The following is a 19,806-nucleotide window of genomic DNA, read 5'->3' as shown; positions in this document are numbered from 1 at the left end:
TTTATTTTGAATACAAATAATTGCGTTTTTAAATAAAAAAAAAGCGTGAATGTTATGTTTTTAATCTTTGTTCACAACTTCTATTAAAGATTTTTTATATGTTTCAGGAAAAGATGTAAATTTGGATGCAGTCCTCTTTTAATTCATATTGTGCAGAACAATGTTGCATTAACTTCATAACTTAAGTCATTCACGTTTGCAAATTTACGATGATACTTGTTCATTCAACCTGTTTCAGAGTCGCCTTAAAATATGATAGAACTATAAGTTAAAAGCGTTTTGAACTGATTTGTTCTGGTTACATTTTTCTCTTAATATAACATAAAAACTTTTTGTCAGTTTTGTGAATTTAAAAACGGAAATTGGAAGTAACATTCTTTTTCTATTGTCGCAAATGGATGAATATTAATATCTATTTTTTCTCTTTTACAAAAAAAACGACAAAAAATACGTAATGCTCCTGTCAAAATAAGATATATTGTTTATCTTAATTATCTATGAATTAAATATGTTTCATTTATATAAGCCCAACCAATCTCTTCCCAAAATTGTTCTAGCAGTATGTACCTACTTTTTATATGGTGTGTATATTAATATTTGTGTAAGTTCAGTGTCTATTTAATGTATTTAAATGTATTTATTATGTTCACAGGTGATCCATATTTTGTCTATTTATCTTTCTATTTATGGACATTAAAATATTACGTGACGAACAATATCAGATTGTATTTTGTGGTCTTCTAGTCACATAAAGGCAGATGTCAAATATCAGATTGTTATCTGTGTATCATGGATATATTATTGAGGTCCCGTCAATATACACAGCATACAATGTATGATAATATACATATTACAGAACATTCAATATACATATGATAAAAGGTAAAATGTGTTTAATCCGCCCGCTTAGCTCAGTAGGGAGAGCGTTGGTCTACGGATCGCGAGGTCGCAAGTTCGTCGTGACTATTTGATAAAAGACATTGTGTCTGAAATCATTCGTCCTCCACCTCTGATAATTCATGTGGGGAACTTGGCAGTTACTTGCGGAGAACAGGTTTGTACTGGTACAGAATCCAGGAATACTGGTTAGGCTAATTGCCCACCGTTACATGACTGAAATACTGTTGAAAACGACGTTAAACCCAAAACAAACATACAAAATATGTTCTTTAATCATGCCTTAAATATGAACCTAGACCTTCATTAGGATACAACATATAATTTTAAGGTGCACATTATTTCAATAATGTGAAAAAAAAACACAGTTTTAAAGTTAAAATCTATACAGATCTTGTGCCATGTTTTATGGTTGTATGTCTAAACTTTCTGAATAAAAATAACAGTTACTCCCGTCTAGTATTCCATGTACAAAAAGTCTATGTATTTACATGAACATACTGTCTGGACTTCTGTGTGTGCGTATTTTGTCTCCCCCGGCTACCTATGTGGATGAATGTGTTAGTTTGATGACAGTGCAAGATATAGAACTCTGTAGATGCTTCAATGTATTTTAGTGTACCAGTTGTGAAACACCCATACACGACTCTCTTATCCGAAAGTTTAATTTTAGTTTGTTGAAGGGACGGGTGTTCAAACTCTCAAGAGCCCAAGTTCAACGTACTGCGAAATGCACCATAGTAGTAGTAGTAGTACGTTTATTTATACTCGCCGCCGGGAGTCCCATATGGGCAAAAATATCTCCGATCGTTGAGCCGAGACGGGCGTCTTGTCATGCCGCTGTCGTAGTCCCGTTGGAATACCAAATTCTGCGTCCGATGAAAAATAGTAAGCTGAGGTGGTAAACGTCCCTCTTTACGGCCACGGCCCCCGCCCTTGGTTGTGACTCCACCGGCTGTCCTAAATATAGAGCTCAGGAGTAGATGCACCACAGATCCGCTGCGCCTGCCCTATAAAACAAAGTGCGCGTGTGAAGCACCTGTACACGTGAAGTTAGTAATTTAAGTATGTTTAAGGCTCGGTGTGTTACAAAATGCACCAGTGGGTCCGCTGCGCCTGTCCTTTAAAAGTGCATGCATGCGTGCGAGAGCACTCATATGGGCGCCTCCTCCAGACGACTGTGAACTACCTTTTTTCTTGCTCAAAACCTGTAGTTGCATACATCTTGTACTCTATTAACTATTCATTGCGTGTTAACCATCGGACTAAACTGGGCAACTTTAGAAATAAATCATTAATTTTATTTTAGGGCTTGCTTCACACACGGGGATATCTTTGCCATGTTGTGTTCTATACCTTATGGCTATCCCTGTTGATTTAGTGGCAGACGAGAGAAGTCCGGATAGAGATTGATATGATCGGAAGTGGGATAGGTTAAAATATGAATTGATAAGTAGCAGTTTTTATATAAACATACGCTCATACACTATATATAGTCGGGAAAACGCTAAAGACGGACCGTACAAATACGTAATAGAAATTAAGAGCACCTGGAGAAAAGTGTGTAGGAAACAGTGATTTTGTTAGGACAAGAAGCGGAAGTCGATACCAATTCTTTTCTAACACGTGATTGCTGACAGAAAGGTACATATTTAGTTCCTCATCACATACCAAGACAAGAAGTTGCCTTATTTTTATAAAATGCAGTTTATTTTCATGCATATTAAAAACTTAAACCAATACTGCAAACGATGATTTAAGGATAAAATTTGATAGCGATGTCCACTTGTTTGCATCTACAAAGACTTCTAAGCAGTAATTCAGTCATTTTAGTGTTTCTTGACATTTTGTATAATTGGTATTTCAAGTCACGTGAACGGCGTTCACACGTAAGCATATACGAATGCTTTATCCGAGTTGCACGAAGTAACAACAAACGTTCTGTTATTTTCGCAATAGGTTAAAGCCTGTGGGTCAATGTCTTCTGTTTCCCACGTGACGAATGGCGTCATTCCACTCCCGTCAACAGCCACCTTATATATTCCATACGGTTTTCCAGCACACACAAAGACGTCTCCGCTATCATCTACAGTTATTCCTCCATATTCCGTCGTGTTTCCGTTGACACGATCAAAGATCACAACACCTTCGAAAGAGAGTGCAGTGATACCTTTATAGAAATCAGATATGAATATCATATTTCTTTCTGGATCAAGACAAATGTATTGCGGCTCCTTTAAAATGTTCTTCCGAGGTTTAATGGTTTTTAATACACTCCCATCTTTTTCGTGCAAGATAAAAATAGAAATTCTATCGTCTTTCGAAACAGCTACAACCAATTTCGGACTGTCATATGCAATGGCTCTTGGACGGCCATCAACAGCGATACTTCTGTTTTCTGTTATCTCCTTAGCGACAGTTAGTATGTAAATTGTGTTGTTTTCCTCGACTGTTTCAGAGAAGCTGCACCTGACAGCGATATCTGGCTCAGACAGTGCAACAATGTCCCAAGGGGAGTAATCAAGCTTAATCCACGAGACTACAGTTTTATCAGGACCGACAACTTTTACACTTTTGTTTGTTTCATCAGCAAGTATAAGTCTATCTTCACAAAAAGGAATACATCCAGATATTGTGCATACTGATGTGTCACAGGGTGCCCGAACATTCAATTCAGCTATTTTAGCCAGCTTTGGCTCTAATTTATCATCCTTTGAAATTTCAGCAGGACGAATGGTTGATTTAACGTTGATAGAACCCAGACTATCAAGCGCTTGCACGAGGTCCTTATTTGGTATGAAGTTGAGACTAAAGGTACCTTTCCCATCAACAATTTCATCCAGAATATCTTCATACCTGTTTTTCAGAACCTTCACTGTATTTACTGCTATGAAAGACTTTTGTTCATTTTTGCCTCTTTGTATTGCTTTCATTTTCTGCAGTCCATCTTTTAGATTTTCTATTGCAGTTTCACAAACTCCTAATCTTTGTTTTATAACTTTTACCTCGTCTCCGGCTAGTTCATCTTTTTTCATTATCATTGACAGTTCAAGTTTATCAAGCATCTTATCAACACTTTGTCGAAACGTTTTCACTCTTTTCTCAAGCTCCTTTCCTTGTGTATCCACAGACCTCAATGAATCTCTTTCTCCATTTCTTGTTGATTCAAACTTTGCTACAAGAGTTTCTAGAACTTTAACTGTTTCTTTAACCTCATCAGTGACGTTGCTTCCGGCGACTGCTTCACCTAGAGGTATAATATTTTCACAAGTTCCATGGTTTGATGTGATGCACTCTCTGCAGCACAATGAGCCGTGTACCTGGCAGTAACTCTCCAATACCAGTTTATGTTCTTCGCAACGGTTCATTATAAATACGCACGTAAACTTGGTTTTAACATATTTAGCGTTAAAAGGGTATATTAGAAGTTAGCTAAATTGTAGAATCGCGTTATTCATTAACAGTATTTATTGTGCTGGCCCAATAATATAATATATCCAAATACTGTTATCAGCGCAAACATTCCAGATTGGCACGAAATAAAAAAAATTAACGACGGTATCGCCATGTACTTGTACACATCTTAGTTCCCGATATACACCATTTTAACTAAGGATAAAGACTACAGATCCCATTTTTAAAATGTAGACCTACCCGACAAGGTCACGTTTAAAATATTAAATAGATGTGATCAGTTAAAGTAGCTATAACCATCATCAGGCTATTGACTAGTAAAGCTTTTTATAAACCTTGCCGGATAGCGTCAAATTAAAACGGAACGCCTTGATGTCGGCTACAGCATTAAGTTCGTAAACTATCTTAACATCATACACTACGGCCTGCCCCATCAAATGATAACGCATGCCGATTTTACAAGCCCGTTTGGCCAGCCATCCCAACATAATCCGTAGAATTAGAAATATCTAGCTTTATATGCAGAGTAGTTCCAACCTGTATATACACCACAACACATTCAATTAAATTCCTCGGTATTAGCCTTAACTGACGGCCAATGCACTATTTTTACATCTGCGAATGTATATTTACCTTTGTCGAGATAAAATATTCGTATACAAATTAACGACAATGATTATTCATTTACTTTAACCTATGATCACGATATTCGATGATCACGCCGGCGATGATATATCGTCTGCATAAGCACTACAACAACAACTTTTTGCTTCAAAATTATTGAAAAATAAAAACCATATGTGGGTCCATCCATTTATTATTATGCCAAAAATGAAATAATATCATTTCAAAATATATCATTCTATTTACAGTAGAAATCGCTTGCACTTGGGTTTTCGGAATGAATGGTTTAATATCAATAAACACACATTATAACACTTTTACACATAGCAGAGAAAAATGACGAACTGGATGGCATCCATAAATCCTGGACCATGGGTAGTTGAAATTAAAGATAAAAAAAATTTGTTTTCAAAATCGATTTTATGAATAAAAATCAAAGAGCATGTGGTACACTTATTTCCAGCTTTTTAGTATGTTTAAACACTAATGCCCTTCATATTTTATATAAAAATCTGACCGCTTTTCGATATTTGCCGAGATTTCCTTCGGATTGTTAGTTATAATTCAAAATCAAAAACGTCAGGGATACAGTGTTCAACAATAAAGACATGCATTCATCTCAAAACGTTACATGATAGCTTATTGTCATCTACACCGATATTTCATTAGATATACCCTGTTTTTTCACAAAGTGGTGATTGATTTACTACTCTAGCTCTTCATAAGTATCAACTTCCTTTGTATGATTGTAAATGTTTGTATTCAGATATTGTATCTTTATAATTTTTTCCACGTATGCCTTTAAATTAATTTTGTCATATTCTTCAGATACCCGGAACTCGACGAAACTTCCGATACACCGCACGCGGCGGAATTTCAATACCTATTACATCATATGCTCTGTGTTTTGTAAATCTATTGTTTCCTCTGAATTTATCTCTCTTTTTTTCGGAAGAAAGAAGAAACACAGTTTTGTGCCATCGTGTAATATGTTCGTTGCATAATTTTATCGTTTCTGTCTGTCCCAGGTTTATTTTGTTCGCACATCTTTGTGTTTTGACTTTGAATAAAGTAAATACAGCTATTGTGAAGGCTCAAACAAAAAGACTGCTTATCCCCAAAAGACGATGAAATACTTATTGTTTAAAATTCTCATCGACACTATTGTAGGTTTTTTCTTTTTATGATGCCTGCTATTTTGTCCGTACAAGAATCGTTTCTCGCTGGAACACATTGTCAGGGTCTATCAAGTGTCTTGCTACCACACTCTTTTAACTGCTAAAACACGATTTGGCGATATGCATTGGATTTTTCAGATCTCGGACTTACCTTGTCTTTAAATGTGCGCAAAAATGCGGTCCAGTAAGGTGTTTTACTATTTCTCTGTCGCAATGGCTCCATATTTCTCGTCGGAGTATTATCAAAAAGTTTTCCCCTAATGGTCTCGGCCATGATGGTATGCTTCTATCAAGTGGACGTCTTGTTAACAACAACTTATCTTGAATGAGTCGTTAAATTATTATGTTGTGAAATACACCTACAAGTTTCATTTCAGCCTTATGATACGCAGCTTCCACAGATAAATGTAAAATCAGACAAACAAGAGGCAGTTCCAAATTGTGGATCTTCGACATCTTTAGAGCGGATTCCATACACACACTGGTGAACTGCTGGCAAATATTTCCAATTAATCCTGCCGTCAAATATCTGATACACACTTACTGACCAGTAAGATTTTATGTCACTCAACTCTCTCCTACCCGAATTCACTTCAAGCTCTTTATGTTCACATTGCTGTCAGGCCCCATCTCTCGGAATCAGGTCTGGTTCAAGCAGTAACACTTATTCGATATAAAATCTAAGTAATCGATCGATGCTATTTGCGTTTCATGATAATTGTTACGATATTTTTTGACCAGCTCTTTAAACATTCGTACAAAAAATTACCATCCCTTTTTAATGTGAACTTGACACCGCTCGACTCATTTAAATGAAAGCACCCAAGCCAGCTAACAAAGGATGAGAAGTCCGCAAATCCACTGACCCAAACTGCCTCGTCGTCAAGTAAACCTAAATTTTCTCAATATCTTGTGATTCTAGTGTAAATTAACTTCGTCTGTCAAAAGAAAATGATTCAAATGATGCCAGTCCACCACTTTTTGGTGAACACATCATTTCGCGCTCTTTGACTGGTTCGAGCTGCCTTCCAAATTTCAATTCCAGACTGTACTTGAGTAAGTAAACAAATTAAAGCAAAATAGCGTAAATAAACATTCATTTTGTTAATTTCTAAATTAGACAATCGTCCAGCCGACAATAAAGTTGAATATACCCAATACGAAGATACACTTCCCGTCTTTTAGGAGTAGTTCGCCCCGTCCCGTGTCTTTGTTAATCTATTTCAAATAACTGAGTGGTTCGTTTCCGGATCAGTAAGTATAGAAGTCATGTTTTAAGTGGAGAAAATGCCATTGTCTATAAACGTATTGCAGTTATCTTTGTTAAAGGGACTGGTCGCAAGAGTTTTCGTTATCTGTTTGGTCATATTATGAACCAATGGATTTTGAGTTTTGATTCTAACATAGAAATCTGTTACAATGCCTCTGTCATGGACTTTTCTGCAACATTACGGATATTCGTTCGCTTGTTAGTTATAGACAATTTTTTTGTATTTTTGTGACTTTTTAAATTGTAAAGAGGATTCGAAGTGATGGAATAGACATGATAGGTCTCTTTGAATTGTTTTGACATTTGAATGTATTAATTTTTATTTAGAACATTTTTGTTCTAAATATATTAGGAAAATTTTGTCAAATAACTAAATGTTATATGAAAAAATATTGCAAGAAATATCGCTGGTCGGGCGGGGAGGTATTTAGAAGTTTGAATAAGTGTATATTCGTACATAGTCATTTGTTTGTTTTCGTGTGTGATCGTAAATTACGTGAACTATTTGAGGTTGCGAGGTTGAATATCCCGGGTAATTTCAAGTCTTAAATCATTCGTCCTCCACCTAGATGTGAGTGTAGATGTCTGTTATATGCAAAGAATCAAGGCTGAGTAAAGAATCTAGGAGGTCACGGTCTGGATTGGCGGTGCTGTTAGTGAGATAAAATACTTTCGAAAAACACGAGTTAATACCCGAGTCAAACATACAGACAAGAATCTAAGAAAACACGGAAAGGTTTTTGTCTTTACATAATCATAATGTTAACACATTCTGCGGAGATATCATCATGACATTTGGCTCGATTTGATACAGTACAATATAGTATAGCGAAATTACCCTTCGCTATGTTGGGGAATGAAAACACTCCAATTAGAGGCAGGAGATGTTCAGACTCTAATGCAGAATAAAACCATTCAATTGCAGCCTACATTACCAAGGATTAGCCTGGATTTTCACTGCTGTAAAAAAGATACGATAACAAAAACAATGGCGTCCCAGAATCAGATGAGGTCGTTCACCCATTCGGTCCTTCCTCTCATGGCTGTGGACGGTCACATGCTGCCCGACTCTGCTGCTAGATTGGCTGAATAGCTCCACAAGATGACCTCTCGAGACTCTGTGACTCCATTCCACTACACTCCCCAGTTCTAAAAACCAGTCCCCAAGGTGGGAAATAAGAGGACTACGGGCTGTTTGGACCGTGGATGGAAACAAAAGGGCACCTACTGAAGGTCATGGGATACCCATATATCTTCTTTTACCCCACATCCTCTCTGGGATGACCCAGAGTACCCAAAAAACCTTGCTATCCTAAATTTCCATGTAGGGCAACCACATAGCTAAGTTCAGAAATGACAAGGTCATGGGAAAAAACCCAGTTTGACCTAGAATTGTTATCCCAGCCTAAACTAGGGAGTAAACTGAATACCACAAACAAAGGTTTAAGGTCATGGGAAACCCATATTGACCTCATTTACTGTTCCCTTAAATAACGCAAGTATTAACACCCGCTTCTTAGAATACTAAATAACGTAAATATATTCATCTTGATACAGACGAAGATATCCAGGTACTAAGATATACAAATCTACTAGTTAAGGTCATGGGCTACCCACACTGGGACCTCCAAAAACAAACAACATTAATTCTGGACAACAGAGAAAAAAAGAACAGATAGTTTAAGTTAGGTCATGGGGATACCAACATGACCTCCAAAACAAACAACATTAATTCAGGAACATCCAGAGGAAAAAGCATAGTATTTACAAGTAACGGTCATGGGATACCCATATTGACTCTAGTATCCCCACCCATCCTGAGATACCCGCAACAGTTATGGGCTGTTTTCATCGGATCCGAAGAAACAATTCCTCGGCATTTGAGTGGTCGTGCAATAAGGCATTCAGGGGTTGTCCCCAAAACCTGGCACTAGCTTGCTGGGCCCCCAAGAAGATGTGGCCATTTGTCCCTAAACCCTGGAGAGAGAAAAGCGGGCCATCAGACTTCCAGCAGAGTCTCATGGCGGCAGCACTTCACCAGCCCTCTTGTCTGTGAAAAATGTCTTGAACCCCATAATAATACTAAAGTAGGTATTGGGGAATCGTCAAGTCAGCTCATAGCCATAAGTCGGTCCCTTGCCACCAATGAGTTGGAACTCCTATGTGACTTCCCTGCGGCAGAGCACAAAACCTAGCAGCGCATACAACAACCCCCTAACCCCCACCCCCCCAACCCCGGTTCCTCATTAAAGGGAGTCAGGGGCATACCCCAGGCGTGCCCACTAGAACATACTCCTTGGCGGGGAACACGGTACAAAAGGTCCTTTACCAACACCTCATGGCCAACCAATAAGATGGGGATACGGTTCTATCGAGCCCGATCTCCCCATACCCGCAAGATAACCTGAATTCCAGAGGGGATTCTAAAGGTTCAAGCTTACCTCCCTCAAATTCGACGACCACTTTCGGGTGCACTCCAACTGTGGAGGCAATCCTAACAGTCCATTAGGGTCTGCAACCAGGGTTTAAAGAAGGGAAAAACCTGGATCACAGAAAGAGGTTACCGGCCCCATGAACCTCTACCGAGTCAGCTGGGGTAGCCCTACATGGCTTTGCCAAAAAACCGTGGGCGCTGGGTCCCGTAGCACCCCATATCACCTGCACAGCCGGTCGTGTGTAAAGTGAGTCACGACACGGCAAGTAACCCCTTTTACTGGGGCTCCTCTACAAAAAGGCAACGTAATCGGTCGTGTAACCTCGGTTTGGACGGTACCGGACCTTTGTACCCTGGATCTGGCGACACTCGACCTTTGCGATCACTACCCTGGGTTCAGTGATGGTTTGTCTGCGCCCAGAACTTTGGGTCCCTTATGATGCCCCCCGCTTACCACCCATTCTACCTCCGCCTACGGCACCCACTCCCTGATTTGGTTGACCTAATCCTTGGGCACCAGAACTTGGGGTCCCGGTGGTACCAAAACACACTATACGCCGTCAGAGTTTCCTGGCCCGAAGTCCACTCCCTAACTCAGCATGAACTATTCCTCCTCAGTGCGAACCCCTCCTGGACCTGTAACCTCTTTGATGGATTGGCAACAGCTTTATTGCCGCACTAAACACTCCAGTCGGCAAACATGACGGCGAATTCAGGGGATCGCTTGAAAGGGGACAAGATCAGTGGCCCAACACCAGCCCTTGCAAATTGCTTAAAGCCTCTACCTGGCTGCAACCAATCCTATTCACGTGAACGGGTATCGTCTGTCAGTAACGTAGTAGAGTGCTAAGGATCCATCCCCCACTCTTACGTGTTGTGCTCGCCATGATGAGGCGTGCCATTTGCCTAACGAATGGTAGGGTGCGTGCCCCTGTCCGAAAACTGCAGGAAAAATGCTGCTTTTCTTACATGGGCCAGGCACATCTGACCACAACCCCCACACCCAAAACTACAGGGCAGACCCAGTGGGCACGATGCATTCTCTGCTTCTGAGGGAGATCATGGATGGACTCAATGACTGAGCTGAATACCTCCCCAGTCGTCTTTGTATTGCCCCACCCCACGGCTCCTCGGGATGATTCCGATTCCTGATTTACCGGTCGAGAGTCAGAAATGGGGAAGTCGCGGCCTTTCCCCCCCGTTCTATTCAATACTACTAAGATGTGGGTGAATTCTCGCCCAACTGGGGTGTGACCCATAACCCTGACGGGGTGAATTGTATGCAGGTTTTTCCGAGGTCGCTGTTTGAGTCGGGTAGCCTGGACAGATGCTAGGATAGGGACCCATGGATTCAGAATCAGCATTATCCCCTTTGGCAACCACAGTTTCCAAGGGATATGTCATCGCGCCTCAGCAGGTAACCTGATGTTACCGATGGAACCCGCGCCCAGAAGATGCTACGGACTCAGTCTGAGCCCCCCCTCTGCAATGTAGTTTCTAACCCCGGGGCTTGATTGGACTGTCTTGAAAAGTCTGGACCTTTGGAGAGGTAGGCCGGATTAACTTGGCCTAAAGGAAGGAACATCGGGGACTTTTCGACCCAAAATATAGGGGAGTTGCCTCCAGACCGAGTATCTCCCGTGCTTGACGTTTCTGGGGACTATCCAGATCTTCACGTCTCCAACTCTCAATATCTGGATCTGACAACGCGGTCCAGATCCTGAAAGGAGGGCTTGCCTCATGACCTGAGAAAAACAAACCAAATTACTGTGAGGGGATTTCCCCCGACTTTATCCCCATACGACATCTAATCACACCGATACTTCTTATCTTCAATGCATTCTGTAGGTGGATATATTGATGCATGACCATGATACCATGCGTCTATAGTCACACTAATCATGAAGCGCCCTGCCACGGTCTTTTGACACAAGCAAACACTTCGATCAGAGGTATCTTGGTTCCTTCCCATTTTCCCCCAGACTCTTTAAATTCTTGACCCACCCAGGCAGCTCCCTCAATCATTACAGTTGTCAATCGGTCGTGATGTGCCGTAAACACAGCATTTGACAATTTCACCTGTATACATAATCTGACAGTCCCCTCACCTATACCCCCCGGTTCCCTTCCAAGGATTCATCAGTTTACGGCACTTACCTTTCACGGTAGCAGTATCTGAACTACACAACATCACCCAAACCAAAACTATGCGCTATACACCCCCCGGAGGTCATAATCACTCTTTATGTTTGGGAGGTTTAAGACTCTGCTCGCGACCCTATGGAGCCTACATTAGTTTTTCACCAAGTTGGTGGAGTGGACTCCTCTTGCCCTCTGGTGCTATCGCTTGTCTTAGAAGGGGACATACTTAGCGTGTAACGGGGTATTAACTTCCCTCCCAGATTAGACGGTTGGGTGTGAACCTGAGGCCTATTGACAGATGCCTATCGCTGACGCGATTTGTGGGAGAAAACTCATCCATTTTGTTCTGAACTGACCCAGTAATAACACCTTACGGCATCCACTTATGACCTATTTACCGTTCCACCTGGCCATTTGCAGACGGTCTGTAAGGAGTAGTGCGTGCCTTAGGCTACTGAGAACCATCGCACATGGACCTAAAACAGACCACTTTCGCAAATTGAGGCCCCCCTGATCTGAGAAAGAAAATTTCCAAAAGGGAAACCAAAACGGCAAAAGAACTCATTAACTGCTGCCCTAGCTGTGATTGCACGCTGTCATGGCGGCAAGGTGGGACTAACTCGCCTCCACTTTGGTGAACTGATCAACCATGACCAAACATACTCATTGGCCTTTAAAGTGGTCTTGGCAGGGGGCCCACGGAAATTCCACATGTACCCGCTCCATAGGAGCATGGCTAACAAAACTCATTTCCCCCTTGCCCACCGAAGTGACTATTTTACTCACGGTTCCACACTCGACACGACTCCACTTATTCCTAACACTCTGTCCATTTTATACTCAAAAGAAGAACTTCCTCCTATTTAGGCGGTGCAATGTCCCTCTCTCACCCTTGTAGTCCCGCGGAGGGGCTATCATGACAAAACTTAAGAACTTCATCTGCAAGGAATTAGGGACTATTAGGGCCTCCTGTCACCTCCCTCGGGATTAGCGTTATATAAAGGGGCCCCTCCTCAGCTCTAACCGTTGCCGTTTAGCCATAAAGAATTCTACCAGGACTCCCAGGGCCAGTTCAGCTTGTGAGGGCTTTTACCCCTGTCTCTAGTCAATTAATAGCTAGAAAACTCAAGGGTCGGGGTCGTGTTGAGCCTTCTCTTATGTCCTCTATGGGGAAACGCAACAACTGCTGGGACTTACTGTTAGAGTTCTATATTGATAATACTGTTACCCTCTCCTGGATCACCCCCCCTTGTTCTTGTCATTCAGACAGCGTCATGAGTCGAACCCTCTTCCCTCAAAACAGACTTCTGCCCCCAACCATTAAAGAAATATCTCTGTAATCTCTGGGCACCTTCTGTTTTCCTTTAAGCCAACCGATGGCCTTACTTCCCCAAACGGATTCGTCGTCATCTACCGGTTAACGAAATTTCCCCAAGTATCTGGACTCTCGCACAGTACTACATGGAAATAGGAAGTCCTTACAATCAATCCCCCAATTCTTAACTTCAGACCCCGGAGGTCTCAGTCCCCCCACCTGGATAGAGCGTCGGCATTTGTGTGACGTTTGCCGGTTGTGCTTAATTGACCATAGGGTACTGGCTTAGTTTTTTTTTCTTCTTTGTTATTCCTTTCTACCAACGGGTAGTTGCCCTGGGGATCTTTAAATCTCAATAGCCACGCCAGATTACTATGATCTGTACGCACTAGAAAGGCTACCTAACAAATAATGGCGGACTCTTGCCTGGTGAACTTCACCACAGCTATACAGTTCCTTCCGTGTGGTACATAAAGCGGGTGTTGTGTGTAAGAGCGCCGCAACTACCGTAAGCAATCACCTTTTCTACGCCCCCCCTTGCATTTGCGACAGTTGGCAGCGCCAACTGCAAGTTCCTGGCGTCCGTATTAATATGAATTCAGAGGTGGTATCCGGTAGTGTAGCATGGGGACTAATAGTGCTCTTTTTAGAGCGTCAAAGAGCTTTGTTGATCAACCCCACTTGAAAGACCCTCCCTGTGCAAGGCATACAACGGAACTGCAGCTTAGCGAAATCACGTACAACACCTGTGGTAGTGGCCAAAACTAAGAACTTCTCGAAGCTCTTTAAGATTTCTAAGGGCGGCCAGGTCCTCACTACTTTTGATATCCGTCCACATCCTTTTCCAAAGAATCCTTTCCACTACCCACCTACCTAGGAATCTACCCGTTTCTGAAAAGGAATTCGCACTTTACGAAGCCTTCAACTTAAGCAATACTCCTAAGCGACTCAAAAGCCCCTCGCAGTTCTGTAGATTGGGACTTGGAAATCAGCCCCCAAACCCCAGGATAGTCATCAAGGAAAGCCCACAAAAAATGTTTTCCAATTCAACCTCTAAGGATTACAGTTTATGGCACGGGCCAAAAGTCCCTGGGGGTTACAAGACAAAGCCCATTGGACATGGCTCAAACAGACCCAGTTTTGTAGAAATGCTTCGTTTTTGTGGCGGTCTCATCCTCTCTAATTGAAATTTGCAGTAGGCACTGTTAGCATCTGACTTGCTAAACCGCTTTGTTAACCTGCCAGAGTGTCCAGGCAGTTCGTCCACCCTAGGTAACGGGTAACATCTTTGGCGGAAACGCGTTTTTTTTAAGCCCTATTGTCCACGCACCAGCGAACCCCTCTCATCCCTCTTTTAATAGGACTGGCGGGGAAGCCCGACTCGAAAAGACGGTCTAATTCACGCCCGCCTCCAACCTTTTGTAAGGTGATTTTCTTCCTTTGTATGCAAAACCCACTGGGGTTCTGCGCATCCCTTTGCTTTACTGGACGTGCACTTCCCGCGGTCAATAGAAAATGTTACGCCGCCCTTAATCTCTCCCAAATCTAAATCCCCTCGCGCAAAACAACATCCTGAAATAGGAAAAGGTTATCACTTCCTGCCTTGTTCTAACTTTACGGCCTTTCGTATTCCTTTTCATAAAGGTAATCTTATATGTTCCGGACCCCCACCCCTCCCTTGATAACCCCTGGCAGGCCTTAGCTGTCTAAGGCATTAGGCTGGTTCCCTGGTGACACATCTGAGGACAGAGTCCCCTCTTCCGATAGCCATCCAGGGACACTGGCGCGTTGGCCAGCCATTGGCCTTTTATACTACTTGGAAATTGTCTGACAGTTAACCGCGACTAGCACTGGATTACTACCCTCACTATGCAAAGTCCACGGAATCATAACTCTCAACCATGCGAGGTTCACACACAGAACACTACTAGACACCTAACCCCAGAGCCAAAAGGTCACATGGGTCTAGCGATTGCCTCGGTGGATTACAGATGCGCTTACGATGTCACTCTGGCACACTCTATCGGGTGGAAACACCAACCATTTTTAGGGGACTTCCCAACTGCCAAAAGTCCAACACCTCCGGCGAAGTAATTCACGTAGCTCGTTCCCGAAATAGATAAAAATCGGAACCCTAGTTACATGTCATCACTATAGGGGCGGCATACAGAATTTCCTTGAACCATTGCCCCCCAATCCTTAATGAAACTGGACCTACAATTTTGGCCCTAATAGGCATATCCCTGCCTGCCGTCATAAGTGTAATTGTTTTTTTTGTTTGTTTTTAAGGACGGTTGGTCTCTTACAGAACGTGTTAAATACAGGCGATCAGAATGCAGAGTAATCTCGGCAGACAGTGTCTTCACCACAGCATCAACCCGTTTCCCCCAACTTCACTGCAACTTTAACATAGAGATCAGACTTCAGCGCCCTCACATACATAAGGGTTCACTTCAGATCGCGTTTTGAGGAGGGATAGCCCTCACAGGTAAAGCCTCCCCCGGCAAAAGGGATCAGGACTCACATCCTGTAACGATGCGGAATTCTGAGAATGATGGCTCAGTACAGATGTGTCAACCCCAACCCCACTATGGCCCAGCCCTATTTGATTTAGTGAAGTTTCCTCCACACTATGGTTGACTTGATCTGCTCCGATGGGAACAACATCGACCGTAGCCCTGCAAACCCCATGGGACACCAGAATGTTGGTGGTGGCATCTGCCACAAGCCACTCTGGGGCCCCTGTGACCAGAGACTGTTCCCTCATTTGCATCATCCTTTAAAGGACAGCGCCTATCGGCGGTGACAGACTACTAGAACGTTCATCTGTTTTTGGGCAATCCGGCGGAATGAGATGGTACCCCGCCGCAGTTAAAAAATGTCAATTTGTTACCGGCGGATCTCCTAAAGGGGATGGAGAGTGCGGTCCGCCCTGGTCACGTTTTGGACTTAATTGTTCAACTGCCTTTAAACATAACAGTGAAGACTTTTGTTTTAGAATCTTCCTGGGTGATAAAGTACTGACTTTACTAGGTTCTTTAAGGGTAGGGGAGGTTCCCTTCCCGTTGGGGCGCTCTGGAGAGGAATGCTCAAGCTTTTTCGAGGCGACTAGGACATAGACTGCCATTGGGTCGTGACCTATTGCTATCGTGGGCTTTGACCCTCGAGCTGCTCGGACCACTGGGTGCAAGAGAGTCATTCTTAACACCTTCCGTCCCACAACAGGGCTTTTACCCCGTATGCCGTTGATTATGTTTGAAACCACTTCACTTTGTCGACAGCCTCTTGCAAGTGGCAGGAACGTATATTAGATAATATTCCCCTGGATCTGGATCCAATAAACTAAACAAAAAATTAATGATAGCTGGGATTCACGTAACTTTCCGGTTAATTTTACGATACGCCTTATAGCTACCGGAGGGCCCGATCCGCCCCCCCATCTTCTAGGCTTCCCCATGACTGTGTAGGCAGAGTTTAACTGATAAAATATGTTTCGGGTAACTATTTCCCCAAACTTACGCTCTAATTTTATCTAGAAGTGTTTATAGCGTTCAAATCCGGTTGACGAGACTGAATATAGCCCATATTGGCCACAGGCTTTTATCAATCAAGTTCAACATAGTTGATCTTTACTGTGATCATCAGACCACCCATTAACCACCGCATATCTCTCAAATCTGGCCCTAAAGCTTTGCCAATCACCTTGGCCGTCATATTGTAGGGCCTTTGGCAGTCGCACATCCCTATGATGACGAGTCACCGGGGATGATGGGAGAGGGGAACCAGGTGCAGAGGTTACAACTGGGGTCTGGGGAGCGTAAGCAGCTGTGACAGCCACATTTGGAGGGGTGTACGCAGCCGTGACGACTGGAGGTGGAGTAATGTAATGGGGAGGTGCCATGTATGGAGAAGGTGGGGGCACTGGTGCCCCAGATGGAGGCCATCCATATCCCAAACCAGGGGGATAATAGCCTTGGTACGGCCAAGAGGGAGGAGGGGGAGGGGCAGTGTGTAACGGTCCCCTAGGATCCGCACCCCGCCAGTGTGTGGGGGTTAACGAGGGGTTTGACCATGGCCCATAAGCTGACCCCCGCATAAATTGCTGGTCATCATCAGTATCTTCACTATAACTAGAATAGTGTCCCATCGTCGGCATCCGACTGGACGACTTGAAATGTTTAGGAATGGCCGCAGGACGCCCAGGGGTGAAATGAACAGACCCCTGAGAATATTCCCTTGACCCCTTGTTTAAGCTTTCAAGCTTAGGTGAGCACTGGCTGTCCAGTTCCGGAACCTGAGCAGAGGATATTTTGACTGATTCAGACATGCTAGCCTCAGGTATATTGGCCATAAGCCCCTCACCAAGGCCAGGGTTATCTTGAATCCCCAAGCCTTGTGCCATAATAAACATTGCCTCAGCCTGTTCTTCCAAGAGCATTTCTTTCTCCCCCTGATCATCCGGATTGTCCGAGTCGTCCGGTGACCAAGCTACTGGGGACGTAACTACATTATCCCCCCAATCAGGGTTTGGAGAAAAGTCCAGAAACAAAGCTATATACTTTGGATTTTTCAATTTTGGAACATATTCCAAATTGTCTAACGTAATGTTTCCGTGTTTTTTACGGAAACGCCCAATTGCCTTCGCCCCCCTTTTCCCAACCCCTGGGATCGAGGCGTTGAGCCCGTCGATAGACTCAAAATTTATCTTCACTTTTTGCTTGGAAGCCTGAGCTATCTTAGCAGCCATGGTAACCACAGCGTAACACAATGAAATAATGAATAAAAATAGATTATACAAATAAGTGCAGCACTGAATCAGTGCCAAAGGCAGAAGCTGCCGCACCAAACAAACCAAAAGACTTACGTGTTAAAAGTAAGGGATGCCCTTGACGAGTTTCCAAACCGAAATTGGTCCAGATGTATACTGTATTGCAGATTGCAAAATGATGTAGAAATCTAGCACTCTGAAACAAAACAATTTAATTTATGAATCAGAATTTAGAATTTTTTTATTATTTTTTTTAAATACCCAGGGGAAATTACTGTAACAGCCCTTCCGGTGTACACTCCCGGAGTTAATGGTAACCAGACTCTCTAGGATTTGCCTAAAGCAAAGGAAAATTGTCCAATGAAGTTACTTAAGGTTAAATCGAACGTAATTGGAATGACAAAGAAACAGTGAGGGTTGACTTACTACAACCCCAATGAGCGACCACTACAAAATGGCGGCACCGACCGGGGTCAGCAAATCGCCGTGATTCCCCTGTTTTCCGACAGCCCACAGGCTGTCTAAACCGGGCTAGAAATTACAGAAATAACCTTTACTAATCCTACACAGGAAACCTGTTCAATAAAAACCTGGCCGAAGGGACAGTTCAAAGGCTTTCGCCTTCTACTACGTAACGGACAGGGACCTACTAGGGAATTTCCAGGCGAGATGTTCGCGATTACTTCTGACACCAATATAGCGAAAATACCCTTCGCTATGTTGGATGAACACTCCAATTAGAGGCAGGAGATGTTCCTGACTCTAATGGCAGAATAAACAATGCAAATTGCAGCCTACTTACCAAGGATTAGCCTGGATTTTCACTGCTGTAATAATGATACGATAACAAACAATGGCGTCCAGAATCAGAAGAGGTCGTTCACCCTTCGTCCTTCACTGTCATTGGCTGTGACGGTCACATGATGCCCGACTCTGCTGCTGATTGGCTGAATAGCTCCACAGATGACCTCTCACGACCTCTGTGACCTTCATTCCCACTACAATAGGATAGCAGTTTGACAATGATTGGTTGAATGCGTTTGGTAGATAATAAAAGACAGTTATTCCATAGACATATAGCTCTATGTTCAAATGTAAACTTTTAAACAGACATAGCGTGTTCTATAAAATTTCATGCCTGAGAAATAAACAAACATTCGACAAATGTTCGCTTTAACACATACATGTTTTAACACAGAGGGGATTCCAGAGGGTATTGTTGCAAAATGGAGCGGAACAAACACCTGGGAAGTAATCATATTCCAATTGTGTGACTTTCGTTTGGTGGGTATATAGCTTGACAAATAAATTTAATGGTATTTGTTGAAGTACTGTTGGAATATAAGCAAAATTCTATTATCAATAGTTTGCTTCAAGTATTTAAAAAACTATGTAATGTGGCCAGTTAGAAACTTACATGGGTGTATATTATATGCAATTAGATTAGACAGCATTCAGTGTTGGATGTTGATTATTCATCACAACTTGAGAAACGTTTTCTACTATCTTGCTTCGTCGTCCGAATCATTAATTGAGTTCTCCATTTACACACTGCATTACATGTAAAACAGTTGAAAGAAAACGCACATAGTCATTTTAAAACTCTGATACTAGATAGATATTTTATTTCCCTTTAATATACATGAAGAGCTGAACATATTTACATACATAGAGAATGTGATACATATAACAGTAACCATCAACATTAATAAATGTAACAGATTGAACATGGTTATCAATAATTAGTTTAACAAATCCAAAATG

General features: G+C 42.4%; 2 protein-coding genes across 2 annotated transcripts in view; both read right to left on the bottom strand.

Annotated features, from left to right (window-relative positions):
• Positions 1–19,032, bottom strand: part of LOC123561068 (acyl-CoA dehydrogenase family member 11-like) — an 80,319-nt gene extending 61,287 nt beyond the window's left edge. The window contains exon 1 of the mRNA XM_053516553.1: positions 18,845–19,032. The gene's annotated coding sequence lies outside the window, so the exon portion shown is untranslated. The remainder of the gene's footprint in view (positions 1–18,844) is intronic.
• On the bottom strand, positions 2,781–4,265 carry LOC123560092 (uncharacterized). The gene has a single exon (XM_045352352.2). The coding sequence runs from the start codon at positions 4,263–4,265 to the stop codon at positions 2,781–2,783; it is 1,485 nt and encodes a 494-aa protein (XP_045208287.2).
• Positions 19,033–19,806: the final 774 nt, after the last annotated feature.

Source organism: Mercenaria mercenaria, chromosome 10, assembly GCF_021730395.1.
Source record: "Mercenaria mercenaria strain notata chromosome 10, MADL_Memer_1, whole genome shotgun sequence".
Lineage (NCBI taxonomy): Eukaryota > Metazoa > Mollusca > Bivalvia > Venerida > Veneridae > Mercenaria > Mercenaria mercenaria.
The sequence above is the reverse complement of the archived record's forward strand: the minus strand, read 5'-3'. Positions and strand labels throughout refer to the sequence as shown.